Source organism: Schistocerca americana, chromosome X (genome assembly GCF_021461395.2).
Source record: "Schistocerca americana isolate TAMUIC-IGC-003095 chromosome X, iqSchAmer2.1, whole genome shotgun sequence".
Classification (NCBI taxonomy): Eukaryota; Metazoa; Arthropoda; class Insecta; order Orthoptera; family Acrididae; genus Schistocerca; species Schistocerca americana.
Window position 1 is genome coordinate 620661265 of NC_060130.1, and position 22563 is coordinate 620683827.

General features: G+C 40.9%; 1 protein-coding gene across 1 annotated transcript in view; it reads left to right on the top strand.

The window, feature by feature from the left end:
* Nucleotides 1-21906: 21906 nt before the first annotated feature.
* Nucleotides 21907-22563, top strand: part of LOC124555354 (pyruvate dehydrogenase E1 component subunit beta, mitochondrial) — an 89382-nt gene continuing 88725 nt past the window's right edge. The window contains exons 1-2 of the mRNA XM_047129233.1: nucleotides 21907-22065; nucleotides 22139-22201. Of these exons, the coding sequence (XP_046985189.1) occupies nucleotides 22045-22065; nucleotides 22139-22201 (84 nt within the window). The 5' untranslated portion in view covers nucleotides 21907-22044. The remainder of the gene's footprint in view (nucleotides 22066-22138; nucleotides 22202-22563) is intronic.

A 22563-nucleotide genomic window follows, 5' to 3' on the forward strand; every position in this document is an offset into this window, starting at 1 on the left:
TGGTAGCACCCCATCCAGGCCATCCTATTCCTTGCTCAGCCCTGAACTAATCATTTTCTTTCCTCTCATCAGACAGCTGTCTCATAATCATGTCAATATCCCATATGAGGTGAGAACCACAGAGGGAATGAGGCACATGCCATGTTTCAGTCACGACTGAGAGACCTACAGAGACTTCCTGCGATGGCTGACGTAATCTCCCATAGAGATGTCTACCTGTGATGAGCTGATGAGCTACCTTGTCATGGTGTGAGCCACCTCTATCGAAGTGGCAGGATGTCTGGTGCTGCTAAATCAGTGGGTAGCTTCCTTCAGATAATTTCATACAATGCTCGCTGTCAATGACTTTTTTACTGCAAACTCAAATCCTTTTTTGTGTTTTATTCTGGGGGTGTAAATTTCTTATGTATATTTGATGCCACTGGGGTAACATATTTAATTCTGTTGAGTTTTTTTATTGTGATGTTGTTTGGATCTTTTGAATTGTCTCATGTAATGTGATATATAAATATGATTGTTTATCACCACCTACTTAATTTCACACCCTATAGATGCCACACAAATACCGATAATGTTCCAGCGTGCTGTCAGATGTATGAGCGCTGAATATTTGTTGCAAATTTCCTGTATCAAGTACTGAATGTCAGCTGAAAGGACCATCAGTCACCTGCATTCAGCGTACAATCCTCTTTAGGAACAGGATACTGTATGTGTGAGAGTCAACTGAACCAATGTGAAAGTTAAATTGTTGTAATAAGATCATTTGCTTTCTTGGAGGATGACCAATGCGTTTGTGTTGGGTACACAAAAAATAGATTTTTAATTGTTTCAGAGTGTGTATGAAGCTGCAGGGACCAAATAGTCCTATAATTAACAGCAACTTCCAGCACAGCCTTCTGCCAAGTGTCCAACTTTCATTTGTATGGATGACTTGCTCATTGAGTGTGTGTGGTGTCCAAGAGCATAAGTCAGTGTTGGGTAAGGTGTTGTAGTTAATTGGAAAGAGCGGTTGGCTGCATCGTTAACGCTTCCACCACCTTTGTATCCATGCTGATTTTTTTCTGATTTGATTAAGATGCAATGTAAGTTCCAATTTCTCAGGCTTTTTTTTATATGAATGACACACTATCCTAACATTAAGTGAGCCAATCACTATAAGACAAAATCTTTGGGGGTGAGGGGCTGTGAAAGACGCCAAGTTCCCATGGCATGTTCCCTTCCCTTTTTTTTGGCTTTGATTCAACTTTTTCTTGTTAAGTTCCCAAGTGGTGATGGCCAATTAAGGTCACTGGAGTAATGAAATTTAGAATCAGAGCTTTGATTTTCCTTAGATAGTAACTGGGTGACGGGGCTGGTGCACTTTATTAGGTGTGGGACAACGAGTGATGGCATGGTTACCAGAACGACAAGAGCAGAGTATGGCCCCGCTCATCGCACTACAGGAGGCTGCCTGGCGTTTTCGCCTTTTGTAGTGAGACGAGCAGGATGGCTGCGGGATGGGCAGCAACGTGGCCGGCGCCTTGCAAATCGTTTTAGTGCACTGGCGCCCACAGTTCGCCTACCAGATGACGCTGGACGGCTGCCTTGTCTGCGCCGGTTCGAAGAATTTAATGTTTGCGTCCATATGGGGGTCGACCAGGGAGGTAACTATTCTTACCTCCATGGGGTCGACAGTACGGCGCCCACGTAGACGACGGTCTTCCAACGGCCAGAGGCAGTTTCAGGCCTACACTTTCCTGAGCGTAGACTGAAAAAGACCATCTGATTGGTGAACCAGCGTGACATGCGCTGACACAAAAGAAAGCACTCCAAATTTTCCGGGCGACCCACGATAGGAGGAAAATTTACTGTAATAGTGTGGAGGGAAAGGAGCGGCAGAATCTAAGTGTATGACTGGCTGCTGTTTCTGTGTCCTCTCACGATTAGAGATTTCCTTGTGTGCTGGGAACAAGGCGCTAATCTTTTGGTGTGAAGGCGAAGTGAGGAGCTCAGTGGATTCGTTTCTGGACGGCCAGAGAGATCGGTCATGTTTCGCTTCTCGACGGCCAGAGTTAACGTTAGAATTCTTCACTTCTGGTCGGCCAGAGGTAATCGTAAGAGCCAGAAGTATTATTGTCACGGTAGTCTGGGCAGAGCCTGTCTGTTACCTCTTGGTGACAACGGTTGCTTTTGTCTGTCGTTTCACGTTCGTACTATTTCGGTCAGGTCTTTATCCACGGACGCAGACTGCCACTTAGAGCAGCTGCAACATCATCCCGTCTAAAAGGGACCAGGTAAATTATAGTGAGGTAGTTGTAGAAACGATGGGTATTGTAGTTGTAAATTGTTGTAGCTGTGTTGGGAAAGAACCACAGTTCCAAGCCCTGATAGAAAGCACTGAAATTCAAATAGTTACAGGTATGGAAAGCTGGCTAAAGCCAGAAATAAGTTCAGCCGAAATTTTTTCAAATGACCTAACAGTGTTCAGAAAGGATAGTTTAAATACAGTTGGTGGTGAAGTATTTATTGCAGTCAAAAGTAGTTTACCTCATAATGAAATCGAATTAGATAGTTCCTGCAAAACACACATAAAAAAAACTTTGCATCACCTCAGTTCCGAGAGTTCCGGAACATGTACATAAAATTTTAATAGAGATCAACATAAACATCTTTCCTGCCCTTTTTATTGCTCATGAAAACTGTGGTATCGACATTCGATACCACACTTGTTAGCGGTTGCAGTTATCGACCGCGGTCCGTACTAGTATCGCTGTACCCGCCAGTCGAGACTAGCGCCACTGGCGCACGCTGTTTAGCGTGCCCTCGGCCGGCCACTCTTGCTCGGGACGTGAAGTAGGTAAGTAGTATAGCCTACAGCTAATAGGAAGCAACCTCTAACAATGCGCTTAGTTAAAGTAATGCCTCTATAGCTCTCTATTTGTAATTATATTCCTCCTGACTGTGAAGACTCCTGTACCACCAGTTAAGTATAATATATTATTTTTTACCAACGACTTCTAATTATTTTAGTCGTTGTCGACCCAGACCAAGCAGCCAGCTCCTTATCGACTTCACTAACAAACCTGCTGTATATGCAAAGAAGAGATATGTATGTTTCTATTTAGCATTGGCCACCAGTCATTCACATTGGTGACGATTCGTTCGTCATCATCATAACAAAAACCACACATTGCATGTTGTACCATACAGCGAGACCTTCAGACGTAGTGGTCCAGAATGCTGTACACATCGTTACCTCTAATACCCAGCAGCACGTCCTCTTGCATTGATGCATGCCTGTATTTGTCGTGGCATAATATCTGAAAGTTCATCCAGATTGTCCCACTCGTCAATGGTGATTCGACGTAGATCCCTTAGAGTGGTTGGTGGGTTGCGTCGTCCATAAACAGCCCTTTTCAATATAGCTCAGGCATGTTCGATAGGGTTCATCTCTGGAGAACATAATGGCCACTCTAGTTGAGCGATATCATTATCCTGAAGGAAGTCATTCACAAGATGTGCACGATGGAGGCGCGAATTGTATTCCATGAAGACGAATGCCTCGCCAATACGCTGCCAATATGGTTGCACTATTGGTCGGAGGATGGCATTCACATATCGTACAGCCGTTACAGTGCATTCCATGACTACCAGCAGCATACGTCGGTCCCGCATAATGCCACCCCGAAACAGTAGGGAACACCCACCTTGTTGCACTCGCTGGACAGTGTTCAAATGGCTCTGAGCACTATGGGACTTAACATCTTAGGTCATCAGTCCCCTAGAACTTAGAACTACTTAAACCTAACTAACCTAAGGACATCACACACATCCATGCCCGAGGCAGGATTCGAACCTGCGACCGTAGCAGTCCCGCGGTTCCGGACTGCAGCGCCTAGACCGCACGGCCACCGCGGCCGGCGCTGGACAGTGTGTCTAAGGCATTCAGCCTGACTGGGTTGCCTCCAAACACGTCTGCGACGATTGTCTGGTTGAATGCATATGCGACACTCATCGGTGAAGAGAACGTGATGCCAATCCCGAGCGGTCCATTCGGCATGTTGTTGGGCCCATCTGTACCGCGCTGTATAGTGTCGGTGTTGCAAAGATGAACCTCACTGTGGGCGTCGGGAGTGAAGTTGCGCATCATGCAGCCTATTGCACACAGTTTGAGTCGTAACACGACGTCCTGTGGCTGCACTAAAAGCATTATTCAGCATGGTGGCGTTGCTGTCAGGGTTCCTCCGAGCCATAATCTGTAGGTAGCGGCCATGCACTGCAGTAGCAGCCCTTGGGCAGCCTGAGCAAGGCATGTCATCGACATTTCCTGCCTCTCTGTATTGCCTCGATGTCCGAACAACATTGTATTGGTACACTCCGAGACGCCTGGACACTTCCCTAGTTGAGAGTCCTTCCGGGCACAAAGTAACAATGCTGACGCGATCGAACCCTGGTATTGACAGTCTAGGCATGGCTGAACCACAGACAACACGAGCCATATACTTCCTTCCTGATGGAGCGACTGGAACTGTCGGACCCCATCCGTCTAATAGGCGCTCCTCATGCATGTCCCACATCTTTGGACGGGTTTAGTGACATCTCTGAACAGTCTAAAGGACTGTGTCAGTGACACAGTATCCTCAGTTAACATCTACCTTCAGGAGACCTGGGAACCGGGTGATGCAAAAACTTATTTTGATGTGTGTAGTATGGGCAGAGGTTATATTTGACAATCGGACTAAACTATTAATTGGATCGTTTTACCGACACCCCGACTCAGAAGATATAGTTGCTGAATAGTTCAAAGAAAACTTGAGTCTCATTTCAAACAGGTACCCCACTCATACAACTATAGTCGGCGGCGGCTTCAATCTACCATCGATATGCTGGAAAAATTCTACGTTTAAAGCCGGCAGCAAGCATAAAACGTCATCCAATATTGTACTGAATGCTTTCTCAGAAAATTATTTTGAATAACTAGTTCATGAGGTCACTCAAAGCATTAATGGTTGCGAAAGCATAGTTGACCTCTTAGTAACAAATAATCCTAGACAAATAGGGAGTATCATGACGGATACAGGGATTAGCGACCACAAGGCAGTTGCTGCTAGGCTGAATACCGTAACACCCACAACCATAAAAAAGAAATGCAGAGGTCATCTATTTAAAAAAGCTAATAAAAATGCTCTTAACGCGTTTTTAAGAGACAGTCTTCATTCCCTCTACTCCTTCCGATCTGATCACGTAAGTGTAGAAAAGATGTGGAATGATTTCAAAGAGATAGTATCGACGGCAATTGGCAATTGAGAGATATGTACCACATAAATTTATAAGTGATGGTACTGATCACGCGAAATTCCCAAGATTGGCAAAGTTTTGCAGATGTTCGAAATATAGCGCGTACTTCAATGCGAGATGCTTTTAACAATTTCCGCAACGAAACTCTGTCTTGGAATCTGGCAGAAAACCCAAAGAGATTCTTGTCATACATAATGCACACCAGTGGCAAGACGCAATCAATACGTTCACTGCGCGATAACAACGGTGAAGTCACTGATGACAGTGCCAATAAAGCAGAGTTATTAAACACGGTTTTCCGAAAATCCTTCACCAAAGAAAACAAAGTAAATATTCCTGAATTCCAATCAAGAACAGCTGCCGAGATGAGGAACATAGAAGTAGATATCCACGGTGTAGCAAAGCAGCTTAAATCACTTAATAAAGGCAAGGCCTCCGGTCAATATTGTATATCAGTCAGGTTCCTTCCAGATTACGCTGATGCAATAACTCCATATTTAGCAATTATATACAACCACTCGTTCACAGAAGGTTCTGTACCTAAAGACTGGAAAATTGCTCAAGTCACACCATAACCCAAAAAGGGAAATAGGAGTAATCCGCTGAATTACAGGCCCATATAACTAACGTCGATTTGCAGTAGGGTTTTGGAACATATGCTGTATTCGAACATTCAAATTACCTCAAAGAAAAATGTTCAAATGTGTGTGAAATCTTATGGGACTTAACTGCTAAGGTCATGAGCCCCTAAGCTTACACTACTTAACATAAATTATCCTAAGGACAAACACACACACCCATGCCCGAGGGAGGGAGGGAGAACTCGAACCTCCGCCGGGAACAGCCGCACAGTCCATGACTGCAGCGCCTCAGACGGCTCGGCTAATCCCGCACGGCTACCTCGAAGAAAACGATTTATTTACCCACAGTCAGCATGGATTCAGGAAACATTGTTCTTGAGAAACACAACTAACTCTTTATACTCATGAAATAATGAGTGCTATCGACAAGGGATGTCAAATTGGTTCAATATTTTTAGATTTCCAGAAGGTTTTTGACACCATTACTCAAAAGCATCTTCAAACCAAACTGCGTGCCTATGGAATATCGCCGCAGTTGTGCGGCTGGGTTCGTGATTTCCTGTCAGAAAGGCCTCCATTGGTAGTAATACACGGAAAGTCTTCGAGTAAAACAGAAGTAATATCTGTCATTCCCAAGGAAGTGTTATAGGCCCTCTATTGTCCCTGATCTATTTTAACGACATAGGAGACAATCTGAGTAGCCGTCTTAGATTGTTTGCACATGATGCTGCCATTTACCGTCTTTTAAGGTCATCATATGACCAAAGCGAATTGCAGTATGATTTAGATAAGATATCTGTGTGGTGCGAAAAGTGGCAGTTGACCCAGAATAAAGAAAAGTGTGAAGTTATTCACATGGGTAGTAAAAGATATCCGCTAAATTTCGATTACGCGATAAGTCACACAAATCTGAAGGCAGTGAATTCAACTAAATACTTAGGGATTACAGTAACAAAAAACCTAAATTGGGACGATCACATAGATAATGTTGAGGGTTGAGCAAATCAAAGACTGCAATCATTGGCAGAACACTTAGAAGGTGCAACAGACCTCCTAAAGAGACTGCTTACACCACACTTGTCCATCCTATTCTGGAGTATTGCTGTACGGTGTGGGATCTGAATCAGGTGGGACTGACAGGTGACATCGAAAAAGTTCAAAGAAGGGCAGCTCGTTTAGTATTATCTCGAAATAGGGGAGATAGTGCCACAGACATGATACATGAATTGGAGTGGCAAGTATTAAAACAAAGGCGTTTTTCGTTGCGGCGGGATCTTCTAGTGAAATTTCAATCACCAGTTTTCTCCACCGATTGCGAAGATATTCTGTTGGCACCCACCTTCATGGGGAGAAATGATCATAAAGATAAAATAAGAGAAATCAGGGCTCGTACAGAAAACTTTAAGTGGTGGTTTTTCCCGCGCACCTTTCTAGAGTGGAACGGTAGGAAGACAGTTTAAAGGTGGTCATTGAACCCTCTGCCAGGCACTTTATTGTGAGTAGCAGAGTAATCACGTAGATGTAGATCCCTGTGCTCCATCTTACAGGTGCTAATGTATATGCAGCACCGGCGCAGTAGTCTAATTAATTTGACCTCTCCCAGCTTACACTGTCATCTTGTCATCATACACAGCCATGGCTTGCATGTTTGATCTGTATCAAGGATTCTCATTCGCTATAGATTTTGTTCGCAATAGTCGGGGGTAACATGTTAAGCCATACTTTCACTCATAAAGTCGGTATGGCTCTGTAACATGATAGTTAATACCACTCCTGTATGCGAATTCAGCCAACATCTCAGTATCCAAGCCACATTATTCTTATTTATGTTCCAGTCAATATTTGTCTCTTTTAATACTTTGGGAATTCTCTCAATAAATCACTCTATGATAGCAAAATTTTTACATCATTTAGTAGTTGAATTTCACCTTTATTATCAGTGCCCTTTAGTAGGTGAATTTCACCTTTGTTATCAGCGCTCTTTGCCAGGTACGAGTGATCAGCTATTAAATTATCATAAATAGAATTATGTGGAAGACACAACTATTAAACTGACCACAGACAGTGCCATATCACAATTTCCTCCATAAATTGTCTGCTGAATGATAGGAAGTGTGGTAGTTAAAGGGGGGGGGGGAGGCGGTTGAGTGTAATAGCCTATCTAATACGGATTTGTCTAATGAATTTAGGTGACATGACCATCTCTAAACTTCACAACCTCTGAAAATTCCATCATTGTTTGGGAACATGAAGTCCATGAATGACTACAAATGGTCTCCAAGTAGCCAAACATAATGATTCCCAGTCAATGATCGGTTCAGTTGAACCAGAGGACCCAGTCCATTCCATGTAAACACAGCCCACACCATTATAGAGCCACCCCCAGCTTGCACAGTGTCCTGTTGTTAACTTGGGTCCACGGCTTCATGGGGTCTGCGCCCCACTTGGACCCTACCATCAGTTTTTAAAAACTGAAATCAAGAATCGTCTGACCAGGCTACGGTTTTCCAGTCTTCAAGGGTCCATCTGGTAAGGTCACAAGCCCAGGAGAACCGCTGCAGCCAATGTCGTGCTCTTAGCAAAGGCACTCGCATCGGTCATCTGCTGCCCTAGCCTGTTAACGCCAAATCGCGCTTCACTATCCTAATAGATATGTTCGTTGTGCGTCCCTCAATGATTTCTGCGGTTATTTTACATAGTGTTGTTTGCCTGTTAGCACTGACAACTTTACGCAAACGCTGCTGCTCTCAGTCACTATGTGAGTGCTGTTGGCCATTGCGTTGTGTGTGGTGAGAGGTAATGCCCGAAATTTGGTATTCTCGGTACACACTTGACACTGTGGATCTTGGAATATTCAATTTCCTAGCGAGTTCCGAAATGGAACTTCCCATGCACGCAACTCAAACAACTATTCCGTACTCAAAGTCTGCTAACTCATTTCCTTAACCCTGTGAGTCCCAAAAACACCTTTTTTTTATTTTCACAAAATTTACCTTCATCATCACAGTAAACAACGAATACAAGAAGAAGTCGGCAAAAATGAAACAATCAGTTGTTTCAAGGAAAGAGTTTCACTTTGCAATCACTGGGACATACATTTTTCAACCAATCATCTTTTCATGACATATATTTGAAGGCTATTTCACATTTTGCCTTGACACAATCCAACATCTCGAAGTTTCCATGAACTCATAATGCTTAAAACAAATTATAGTCCTAAATAAGAAGCAAAAATTAGCCTCAAATTTAACAAACTTAAATCAGAAGTACAGACTGCTCCATCAGTAGTACAAAATTCACAATTATGTTGCAGTATCTTTAGATATCATTACTTTCACTGTCAACGATCACCTCAATATGATCACTATAAAAGAACCACGTCACAATCTCCTACAAACACGTAGCACTATCTCTGCAGTGACTGTTGGTTTGAACACTATGAGCGACTGCTACGATGCACTACATTCACAAGAGTACCTCAGTGTACCACCAGATGTCGCTGTCTTGCAACAGCGTCAGTGGTTTAATGGGAAAGACGCTGTTGTTTCAAAAAAAAATTAATAAAAATTGTGGATTTATTCAGAAACGACTGGTATTCAAAGGGTTAACATGTGTCAGCGCGTTTTGGAAAGCGAGCTCTTCAAAACTGTATATAATAGATAGTATCCCAACATTAAGTGTTATACACTTTCATACTGTGAACCACTATACCCCTGAGACAAGACAGTAATGACTTGGAGGAGAAAACTGAGGGAGAAAAGGGGGGGGGGGGTGGAAGAACTAATGTGGCACTGTGGAGTGGCTCAGTTTCAGACTATTCAGTGACTTCATTTCGAGTGTCTGACCTAGTGGGTGAATTTTCCAGTATGCAGTAAAGAGAGTCTAGTAGGGCACTCAGCCATTTGGACATGCACTCGTTAATCATCCATTAAGAAGAGGTACTCCTACATCCCACTTCCAGAGGATATAGCTGCCAGATAGGCCTGTACTAGTGTCAAAAATATAGATGGTGAATTCTGTTTTGCATGGTCAGTGCTGGCTTGTGAGAGAAATTACAAGACACATCCTGAGTATCGGAAAAAATATGGAATTGATGATGATTGTGTATTTTATAACTTTGACGGCATTCATTTAATTGACTGCACCATCAGGTGTCTGCCACATGGTGAGACAAAAAAAATAATAATAGTATATATATATATATATATATATATATATATATATATATATACAGTGGCGGTCAAAATAATAGAGCCACCTGGCAAAGGTTTGGAATAAAGTGCACATTTATTACTTGACATGTTTGAACTATGATGGAAACCATTACAACCGAGTCACATTGTACTATAGTCAGTTATATCGATAACACAACACAAAATAATCAGTAATAATCGATAATATTCAAAAGAATACCAGACCACAGGGTCAAAACAATAGAGCCAATTGAAACAAATATATTGTACTTGATCTCAGTCTTATGAAACGTACAGGAACAGTCTTTTTTGCATAGGACTGCATTAGTACTTCGTGGGGTAACCCTTATTTTTGAGGATTGCCCTGCACCTCTTACCCATAGAGTCTACTAAACGCCTGCATTCGTCACTACTGATCGCATACCAGGCTCTCTGGATTTCTTCCCACAGTTTTTCTGACGATGTAGCTTTTGAGCGGTCAATTCTCTTGTCTAAGATCTCCCATAAGTTCTCAATGGGTGATGCGTCAGGGGACTGAGGTGGCCACTCTAATACTTCGATATTGTGCTCTTGAACAAACTGCCTTATGATCCTTGCAGTATGCTTTGGATCGTTATCGTGCTGAAATTTCCATTTCAGCGGCATTTCCTCTTCAGCATAAGGCAGCATCACATTTGCCAAGATGTCTTTGTACATTTCTGCGTTCATTATGCCGTTGATACGGTGTATTGGACCAATGCCGTACCACGAAAAACATCCCCATACCATAACACTTCCGCCACCGTATTTCACAGTTTTTAAAGTGTACTTGGGATTAAATTCCTGGTTTGGTGGGCGGCGCACATAGACTTTTCCGTCTGAGGCAAACCTATTAAACTTGGATTCATCGGACCAAAGGATGTTCCTCCACCAAGTATTAGGTTTTTGTTCATTTCTCCGGGCAAAGGCTAACCTTTTCCGAACATTAGCTTGTGAAACATGTGGCTTCTTTCTTGCAATGCGCCCATTCAATTTTGCAGATCTCAGTCGTCTTTGAATCGTTGAGGTTGATGGTTGAACATCATGTTCGTCGCTAAACAAAATGGCTTTCAGTCGTGGTGTTGACAAAAATGGGTCTTTCTTCACTTCCCTAGTGATGAGTCTGTCTACGCGAGGAGTAGTTACACGAGGTCGCCCCCTGTTCTCCACCTGCGGCTTTGTTTGTTTTGACCGTCTCATGGCGTTCTGGACTCGTTTTCGCGAAACGTGCAAGACATTGGCTATTTTATTCATGGACATCCGGAACATTACTATACGCTCATCTTCACTGGTATGCTTTGCTCTGCCCATCTAGACGAATGTAAACAAAACCACACGTCAATTTACATACAAAACAACTGCATAAAAATCAATTTAAAGGCACATGTGTAAAGCGGCTCTATTATTTTGACCCATAAGATTCTTACCTTTATGCCTCTTTTCACACGTCTAGCTCAAACGCTTCCTTTCGGACGACTAAAGATAGCAGCAACGTCTTCCCTGATGTTGTCTACAAGGGACTGACAACACGGCACTCGTGGCGATTTCGCGAACTAATAGATATCCTAGTTCTTAATCTCGTCAATAGAGGTGGCTCTATTATTTCGACCGCCACTGTATATATATATAAACTGTAAGTAGGCTGTTTATGTTTTCTCTATGTAAGTAGGCTGTTTCAGTTTTCTCTATGTAAGTAGGCTGTTTATGTTTTCTTATTGGCAACGTTACGTAGCGTTCAATATGAAAATCACTGGCTGTGCTGTGTGCAGTCTGTGGCTAGTTTGCATTGTTGTCTGCCATTGTAGTGTTGGGCAGCGGCAGCTGGATGTGAACAGCGCGTAGCGTTGTGCAGTTGGAGGTGAGCCGCCAGCAGTGGTGGATGTGGGGAGAGTGATGGCGGAGTTTTGAAATTTGTCATGAACTGCTATATTTATATATGATGATATAAAGGAAAATACATTGTTTGCTCTCTATTAATATCTTTCATTTGCTAACTATCCCTATCAGTAGTTAGTGCCTTCCATAGTTTGAATCTTTTATTTAGCTGGCAGTAGTGGCGCTTGCTGTATTGCAGTAGCTTGAGCAGCGAAGATTTTTGTGAGGTAAGTGATTTGTGAAAGGTATAGTTTAATGTTAGTCAGGGCCATTCTTTTGTAGGGAATTTTGAAAGTCAGATTGCGTTGCGCTAACAAAATATTGTGTGTCAGTTTAAGCACAGCCTTGTATAATTGTACAAAGGGGACGTTTCATATGTCGACCCTTAGCCGAGGATACCTCACTGGAATCTTCCGATTTTTTGTTGTAGTTTGTGTAATTAGTGTAGATTTTGTTTATTGCTAGCGCGTAATTGTAGAGAAAATCTCCTTTGTAGTTGCAGTCTTTCATTGTTGTACAGTAAAACAGTTGTGGCATGCATGTAGATTTGCACTAAGTATTTCGCAGCTGCAATTAACTAGATATTATTTTCAGTGCTATGTTAATGTGTTCTCTTATTTTTGATCTTCAAATTGTGCTTTTCTGTGTTATCGTGAAATATTGTGACAATAATGGCGTGTGAAAAACGTAATACTAGGCTCCAAAGTAAATTGAGAAATGACAGTGAAGACGAAAGCAGTGTGTTAGCGCCGCAGAGTAATGAATTAACTAATGTTCAAAGTAGTAATTTGGTAATTGTGCATAGGGAAATGGAGCGGGCGGCAAACAATGGTGTAGACAGTGAAACAATTAGAGAAGAGGGAAGCATTATCGATCGATCGGTCGGCAACAGCTCGCCTCAGGAATCCGAAATGACAGGAAACAATCTCGCAAATACTGTAGATTCAGGTTTTGGATCCTCACCGTTTTCTCAAATAAGTCAAGACACATTTTCTGCTTGTCAAAATGTGAATGTTTCCGGTGCAAATTCACTGCCGAAAAGCACTGAGGAACATGTTCCAGACACCAGTGCATTGTTATTACAATTAATACAGCAAATGGGACAAACACAGCAAAAGCTTCAAAAGTTAGACACTATGGAACAAAATCTTCGAAAGTTAGATACAGTGGAACAAAATCTTAAAAAGTTAGACACAGTGGAACAAAATCTTAAAAAGTTAGACACCACACTTGAACAAACACGTGAAGATTTAACTACTGAGTTACATAACATTGAATCGAAATGTCAAAAAGTCTGTAATGACGTAAAAACGCAAATTTGCGAGCATCTTCAACCTATTTTTTCGCGGCATGAAAATGCATTACAGAATCACGAAGCAGCCATAAAAGAACTGCAAGCCATTGTTCATGAAACTCATGAGACCTTGTGGGCTAAAATTGACTCAGTTGCATCTACCGATTCAGTTACGCAACTTGCAATAACTCAGGAAAACTTAAAGGACACAGTAGATTCGATTTCAACACAAACGGACACTCTGAAACTTGGTTCAGAAAAACACACTGAGGAAATGTGTTCACTATCGGAGAAAGTAGCCGAACTTTCGGATCAGGTCACTAACTTATCTACAAAGGTAGATGATGATCTGAATGACACAAGACCCGTAGCCTTCACTGACACAGAAGAGTATGAACAAATTAGAAAATTCAAATAGAATCAAAATCAAATCAATACACAGTACAAAAGAGAAATCCGGGAAGTACAAGATCAGCTGACACAGGTAATACAAGAATTACGTATTTCAGAGGATACTCGCGCCCCAATACGGGAAGAGGGACACAGAAATACGGAACAGCCACAAAATAATAACACAGGGCATTTCGGAAGTTGTGAAAGAAGTTGGCAAGGTACGCCGAATTTTGAGATGGAACTGCCGAAACGACGTAACAATGACCGACATGCGACTTGCCGACATGATGATTTTGACTATAAGCTGTTCATTACTACACGTAAATTCAAAACATTTAAGAATTCTGGCAACGACATTCATCCACAAGCATGGCTCCATCAATTCTCGCATTGTTTTCCTCCCAACTGGTCGTTAGAACACAGATTAGAATTTATGTGTGGCTACTTGGAGAATGAACCAGCTGTAAGAATGCGATCGGTAATTCACGATTGCCACAGTGCAGGAGAGTTTTACCATGCCTTCCTCTCAGCATATTGGTCTCAAGCCACACAAGACCGAGTAAAACATAGCATCATAATGATGAAACGTTTCGAACAATCTGAATTTTCCAGTCTTATGAAATATTTTGAAGACATGTTGCATAAGAATCAGTATCTTTCAAACCCATACAGCCCCTCAGAACTCATCCGCATTTGCTCAATCAAACTGCCTGAACATTTACGACATATTATTTTGGCAGGACGCTGCAAAGACGACATTGAAGCATTTCAGGGACTCTTACAAGAATTAGAAATTAACACTGACAATCGGGGAACGCGGAAACAGGAACACAACAATCACTACAGGTCACATCCGTCACAATTCCGTGACGACAGAAACAATAACTTGACACGACAAGGCTATTCTCACAACACAAATCGTGACCAAAACAGACACCACCCTTATGACAACCGGTGGCAGAATAACAGTTACAGAGAAAGATCGCATTTCCGTAGTAATGAATATGACAGAGATAACCACAGAAACAGACAATATGGGAACCAAAACAATTATTACCAGGGGAGACAGAATAACTTCAGACGCAACAGTTCAGCGCGGAGTTACGATTCAGGGAGAAATTCTCCACCACGTGACCGACAAGGAAGAAACTACGGAATCTACCGACATGACGACAGACGATGTGATCATGACGACAGACGTCAATTTCATCGGAACTGGCGGGATTCAAACAGGGCAGGGCCTTCTCGTCAGAGTGAATTTGTAGAAGTTAGGTCTCCTAATCCCAATAACGGCGCGCGCCAACAAAGAGACAGACAATGACTCGCACAGCAGGCAGCCGCGTGCGCCCGCTGGCTCCGAGAAAAACAACATAAGACGCTAGCCTTGAGAAAAATTTTAGCATTCTTTACCGATGTATACAACATGATAATTACTTTGAAGTTGAAACTCTGTGCACTAGGAAGAGTAAAGGTTTACACCACATTTCACATGTAAAACCGTTTATTGAAAGGTAATCTGCTTTTTAACTTAGTCTTTGCTATAAAATTTTTCACTTTACATTACTAGTATGCTTAGTCAGACTTAGAATCTGTTAACATGCAACAATGTTTGAAGTTAAATATCCAGTCAAGAACCAAGAGAACTTATTTAAACAGAAATTACGAATGCATTGTTATTGTGAACAGACGACACTGTGTTATTGTGTGTGTACATTCTTGCTTGTTAGTTGCACGTTTACATAACGACTATAATGCTCACATACTTAGAACATTTACCAGTACTGCTAATGAGATTTTAATGCAACATTTTGGTTTACTTGAAAATACATTCTGGGTTTAAAGTACTTTCTGTGAGATACCAGACGACAGAGTGATTAGTTTATGTGACAGCTACACCATTTTATCACGACGCTACTAATGAGTGACAATTTACAAAGTTGCTTTTGCAGTGTTTCTGTTTTATATCTGCACAGTTTTCTGTTTTATTCTGGAAAGTAAAACAGGTTTTAGTAGTAACTTTTGTGGTATAGCTACAATGAGACTGCCTTTTCCGTAGCACAACAATACGTTACAGCACAGTACTTTCCTCGTCACGGCAATAAGCGTAATAACTAAGACATTTATACGCAAAGCATTTCACTTTTGTGTATTATGAGGTAAGTACATTGACTTCTGCAGAACTTAGCTTTCGGAGGACGATAACTACGACACTTCCACACAGATTATGTTGCAACAAGACGCACATTTAGCGCTACAGTACACGTGTTTGAGTGATTAATTTTGTACTTAAAACATTTATTTTTAAATATTTTTGAATTACAAAGAAAGTTTTCCGTGATACATTTCATTCCATTGCTGTAATCTGTAACACCTGAGGGTATAATTACATTAATCCTCAGGGGGGTACATGAATACTTTGTGTACCATGTGTGTGGCAACCACAAGGAACCCTAGCTAATATGGTATTTGCTTATACAACTTTACACATCGGTACCATATTTATCTAACACACAAATTACACAGCTATCTAAACTTTTTTTTATTACATCAGTGACAGATGTTTACGCAATTACACAGTTGGATAACTTCACACTTATGAAATTGTATTTTGTCTGTACTTTGTGAAATGCTCATATTTTTTCGGAACCATTGTGATACTATGAGAGCTTTGAATGATATATTTGGTAAGGGAGCATGATTTTAAAGTACGTTTGAGGTAGATGACATTATTGAAATGAGCAGGGAATATTTTTTTAGGGTTTGAAATTATTGCAGAAAGCTACGACGTTTTTGAGATTTGACTGAGGTGTTATGATGTTATTATTACGACGACGATGTGTATTATGTTGTTGAGGAATGTTTATTATGCTACGTATTTCTCATGATGAAATATTGAAGAAGTGTCGACGAATATGTATATGTATAATGAGGTAAGAAATAATGAGTAGTGTTTAGGGACTCTGATTTGTGGAAAAGGTTGTTGGAAACCAAGAATCGTACTTTAAGAGTTATGAAATGTGCGTAAATGCGTGACTGTATCACAATGCTGACGAATATTTTATTTGGACACTTATATTTATAGGATTTTCTTTCTACAGATTTGCAACGCTAATTCTTGACCTGTGAAATATTTTTATGTGAGACTGTCAGGGTAGCGGAAACTGCTGTCGTAAATATTTCCGTAAGAAAGTTAAGTGACCACCTGCACGTAATGCGTCGCGGGCACCCACCTGGGCGACAGCCGCCCGGAAAAAAAAGCCATTAGCCTTTCAGCGGCACAGGTAGAAAAAAAGAAAGGGGAGGCCATTGTCCTCGCTATTGACATTTCCTTGTTGAAAGCAAACTGTGGAGGTCGTAATTTATGATATTTACTGAAATGCCTAATGAAACGATGAGAAACATTTCACGGCTATTGTCTTGCTAGTTGAGAAAAATGCCATATGGCTTGCTTTATGTATTTATTTACACATTTTGTTTAATATTAAGTTTCTAGCTGCACTGCAGCATTGGTTAAAATAAAATTTAATGTATGTACTAATATAGTTATTTTATGCCTACAGATCCAGTCAATAAGAAATTTATGATCTACTTCCAAGAAAACGAGGGCACATAAATATACATTTCCTTTCACAGGAATTGCATAAATAATTTCTTTACGATTTGGTAACTTATCTGCTAGTGTAAGTTCACGATGCATCACTCTAGTGTTAAGATGTGACATAGGTATTAGACATGGTCATTTTAGTGTAATATTTTTTCTGCTTGAGCTATGTCGTGTTTAGGTATAAGTTGCTGCTGTTTGCCAGGCATAGTGTTATTGAATTTGACTTTGTATTATTCTGTTAAGCCAGTTTTACTAATGATCTATTTTTATTGTTTGCTGCACATTGCCTTAGATTAGTTGTAATATTACAATTGCTTTGCTAATCTCTTAATGCTGCTTGCTTTGCAAATCTGCGTTTTTTTCATTGCTGTTTATATTAATTGTTTTATGTGATGCTGCATTGCCTCGTCCCTTGGTATATATATCTGAGCTCAGTAGATTTAAGTTAGCTTAAGAGGGGGTAGCCTCTAAGAGAATGAGTTGCGATGAATTGGAAGAAATGCATTGAGAAGTTATACAAAAAAAGTACAGAAAACAGGTTTAGGTAGGGTTTTCTTGGAAATAAATGTTGAGGTACGAAATGTGTGAACATATAAATACAGAAAGCATGCTTAGATAGAATTTTTTTGGTGGAAACAAAGGATGAAATAAGAGGAAAGATATATGAAGTTTTGGGTTGGACTGCAGTACCAAATGTTACACTGAAAACGAACCCTGTCCTTTCCTATTGGTGTTATCCCACTATATGTTTGTGTACGCTTGTGTATTTGTTTTCTTCCTGTCTCTGTGTAGTTTCATAGGATTTTTTCTTCTCCTAATACTAAGCTACATTCACTATGATGAGGAATACTGTTATCCTCAAATATAATTGGCATTAATAATATGTTATTTACCTTGTAAATATGCTTAGACATTATTTATTCTGTTTTGTTTTAATGCTCATGTGTAAAGTTGATGTTCCAAAAGTTATTCTGATCTTTTATGTATGTACTCATGTCATAATTCCTGTAACACTGATGTATATGTTATTTCGATTCTTTTGTAAAGCCTGTACTACAAATGTTATCTGTATTGTTATGTTTTTAATGATGTATTTTGTACCTTTGCAATTATATTTTCGTGTTATAATATTGTAATTGACACCAGTTAATCAAATTAAGTAACTTGTTAGTTACATTTCACTGCACACGTTTCTGTTGGTCATAGTATATGGACAATATGTGAGAAGTAGGGACTGTTAGTGTTTACGCGTGTGTTAATAATTCAGCAAGGGACTGGATAACAGCATTGCTGGTTCTAAGGACATTTCAAACAAATTTTTTGTGAATGGATTGGTTGGTTGGTTGTTTTGGGGGAAGAGACCAAACTGCGAGGTCATCGGTCTCATCGGATTAGGGAAGGACGGGGAAGGAAGTCGGCCGTGCCCTTGCAAAGGAACCATCCCGGCATTTGCCTGGAGCGATTTAGGGAAATCACGGAAAACCTAAATCAGGACGGCCGGACGCGGGATTGAACCGTCGTCCTCCCGAATGCGAGTCCAGTGTGCTAACCACTGCGCCACCTAGCTCGGTTGTGAATGGACAAGTGGTGGTTTATGGACTTGCTATATTCTCCGCAAGACTCTTTGATGGTGATTGTGCACCTGCACAGTCACAGCAGATGGCTGCTGGCCATCTCTACCAGGACTACAGTGGGTCTGCATCTTTGATGGCCCACCAATTTCTACAAGGACTGCAGTGGGTCTGCACCTTTGATGACCCACCAATACCATTATTTCTACAACGACCGCAGTGGGTCTGCACCTCTGGTGGCCCACCAGTACCGTAATCTCTACCAGGACTACAGTGGGTCTGCACTGTGATGACCTACTACCAATATTCTTCAAAACGTCGACTGACTCTGCTGTGGGTTTGCTCTGTTGTGGACCAATATCTGTCTGCATGTCAAGAGTCAGCACTGTCTTTCCATTGGAAGGACAACACTACTTCTTCAAGATTGCATGGAAATCCACTAATTCCGTGTGCATTTTCTTTTACTGCTCAGACTTTGAGAAAAACACTGCAACGTTACTGTGATGAATGATCAGGACTGTCTTTATGGACTGAGAGAAAATTTTAGCTTTTCACCAACAATGTATCAATAAGTGTGTGCATTTGATATATTTGTTATTGTAATTATGAAAAATTTTATCAAGTCATTATTGGCAACTGCCCAAAGAAAATTTGTAAAATTTTTTTTGGGGAGCATGGGGGCTATGTAAGTAGGCTGTTTATGTTTTCTCTATGTAAGTAAGCTGTTTATGTTTTCTCTATGTAAGTAGGCTGTTTATGTTTTCTTATTGGCAACGTTACGTAGCGCTCAATATGAAAATCACTGGCTGTGCTGTGTGCAGTCTGTGGCTAGTTTGCATTGTTGTCTGCCATTGTAGTGTTGGGCAGCGGCAGCTGGATGTGAACAGCGCGTAGCGTTGCGCAGTTGGAGGTGAGCCGCCAGCAGTGGTGGATGTGGGGAGAGAGATGGCGGAGTTTTGAAATTTGTCATGAACTGCTATATTTATATACGATGATATAAAGGAAAATACATTGTTTGCTCTCTATTAATATCTTTCATTTGCTAACTATCCCTATCAGTAGTTAGTGCCTTCCATAGTTTGAATCTTTTATTTAGCTGGCAGTAGTGGCGCTTGCTGTATTGCAGTAGCTTGAGCAGCGAAGATTTTTGTGAGGTAAGTGATTTGTGAAAGGTATAGTTTAATGTTAGTCAGGGCCATTCTTTTGTAGGGAATTTTGAAAGTCAGATTGCGTTGCGCTAACAAAATATTGTGTGTCAGTTTAAGCACAGCCTTGTATAATTGTACAAAGGGGACGTTTCAAAACAACAAAGTGACGTGTCATGAAGAAATTATCTGAATGGGACAGAAATTGGTAGATGTGAAGCATATGTACAGACTGGTCGTTGGGGCTCAGTTTGAAGTGGGACTCATCACTGAGGACAATTCCACTCCAGTCAATGAGGTTCCAGGCCAAAGATGCATTTGGAGACCTCCCAGACAACAGTGGGATACAAACCAAGCTGTCGCCTGCTATACAGTGTGACAACTGGAGTGATGAATTGGGGTGTGAGGTGCCATTTCGTTTCATAGCAGGAACCCTCTGGTACGCATCCATGTCAAACTTACAGTACAGTGGTACGTCGACGATATTCTATGCCCCATTTAGTTGCCCTTCATGGTAAGCCATCCTGGGCTTACATTCCTGCAAGATAATGCCTGTCCAAACACAGCGAGAGTTTCTACTGCTTGTCTTCATGTTGGCCAGAGATGTCACCTGATCTCTTCCCAATTGAGACAGTTTAGAGGATTGTGGGCACAGCCCTCAAATCAGATTGGGATTTTGATTATCGAACACACCAATCGGGCTGAAATTGGCACCATGATTCTCAGGAGAACATCCAACAACCATTTTTTTTACCAAGAAAAATTGCGAAATAGCTGTATGTTTTCAGAAGTTAATTTATTTAGACAACCATTTTCGGTATCTCAATGATGCCATCTTCAGGCCCCTATGCACTCCATATACAGACAGCTGGATACATCAGTAGTTGTGTGCTAGTGCCATCAACATCTCGATAACGTGAATTTGTCTTTGGAGAGTTTACTTCGCAGGCTTGACAATAACTTCGAAGTAAACACTACAAAGAAGAGTTCATGGTATCCAGGTATTGATGGCTCCAGAATGTAAGTATCGATATATCTGATTGTACATGGCGTGCACAGGGAGCCAATGGACAGATAATAAATAATAAAATAAATTTATTTATAAATTTATTGGCGCATGTAAAAACCACATACGTTTGTGGAAAGTTGAAAGTACAGAACGCAGAGGCTGGGATAAGAAGACAGCTGCTTATAATTCCTTGATTTTTTAAAAAAAGGACCCTACAGCAGGAAGATTAATGATAATAAAAAATTGGGGTCTGTTTACCACAAAGTCAAACAAATGAAAGATATATCTATTCGATCTGAGATATTTTATTTGCCATCGCGAAATATTTTTTTTCAGAAGTGTGCATAGCTTTGTAACATCATCTCTTGAATAGTGCAGTCGAGAAATTCAAATCCTTATTATTTATACCTGTTGTTGTGAATCGTAACGTCACTGTAAACCTCGTGTCGTATTACGTTAGGAGCTGTGAGCTTCGATGAATAATTATATGTTATTATCTCCATTCTCAAATAAATCCAGCCGTCTTCCCTTTCGCCGTGCAACTAGCTTAATAAATGAAAGGGGGAAAAGCTGCTATCGTTTAACGTGCCGATGTCTTCACCTTTAAGATCTTTCTTAGCGCCTCTGACGCTTTTCTTTTCTTCTCTTTTCTTTTTTTTTCGTTTTTGCAAAAACGCGTTGCGAACACTGACCACAAAAGAATTTCGTACACTTAGAATTAGCGTCCAAAACTGAAAATAAAATATTATTTGAGAGAGCTTAGCCACTTAGTTATTTGCTAGGCTGGCAGCCAGTGTATTGATAATGCACAGTTTTCTGTGCGGATATTTCTTCAAGTAGTTTTATTGACATTTTAACTGTGCAGACATGAGCACAGACAACTTGTAGCGTGTTTGCTGCTCGTATATCTTTGCTATAAGCTCTCATGTGGTAGGGGCGTGATCGTATTGAATTGCGTGAGTAGGAGGTGAAGTGAGGGGGAGGGAGTCGAGGATACATGCGCTACTGAGTTTTTTAAGTAGTTGTGTCTTCCGCCCTTGGTTTAACCTGAAGCTGTAGGTTAGGTTGCAGACGTTGAGTAATAATGACAACAAAGATGTTGCTGGTAATTGTTATTTAAGATTTTTTTTCTATCAATGTGTATATCATAAAACTAAGTATAATATTTCTTATTGCAGCCAGCAGCAAGAATTGCAACGAGAAGGCTATTGTCAACGTCTGCAGCTGCAAGTGCTCAACAAGTAAGTTTCTGTGTTAAAGGTAACATTACATTTATTAGTTAAGGTCTTGCGTGTATAAAATTAATGAAATTTGTCGACCACAAATGTTTAAAGTTATGTTCAAGTATTGTCACTGGAATAGTACTTCAGGTCACATAATGTAAAGGCTGGGCCCCCACGATTTTTTATTATAATTGTCGGGGGGCGCGGTAAGATTCATTGTTAATGACAAGCCTTCAGCTATCACGTTATTACACTGTCTGTAAAGTGTTAATGAAGTTACACTTGGATGGAAGGCACCTGTGAGCAGTAAAATGTTTGGTGTTTGATGTCGTCTTCAGTATTCGCTCACGAAAGATGTGTTAAAACAATAAAGACTTTTT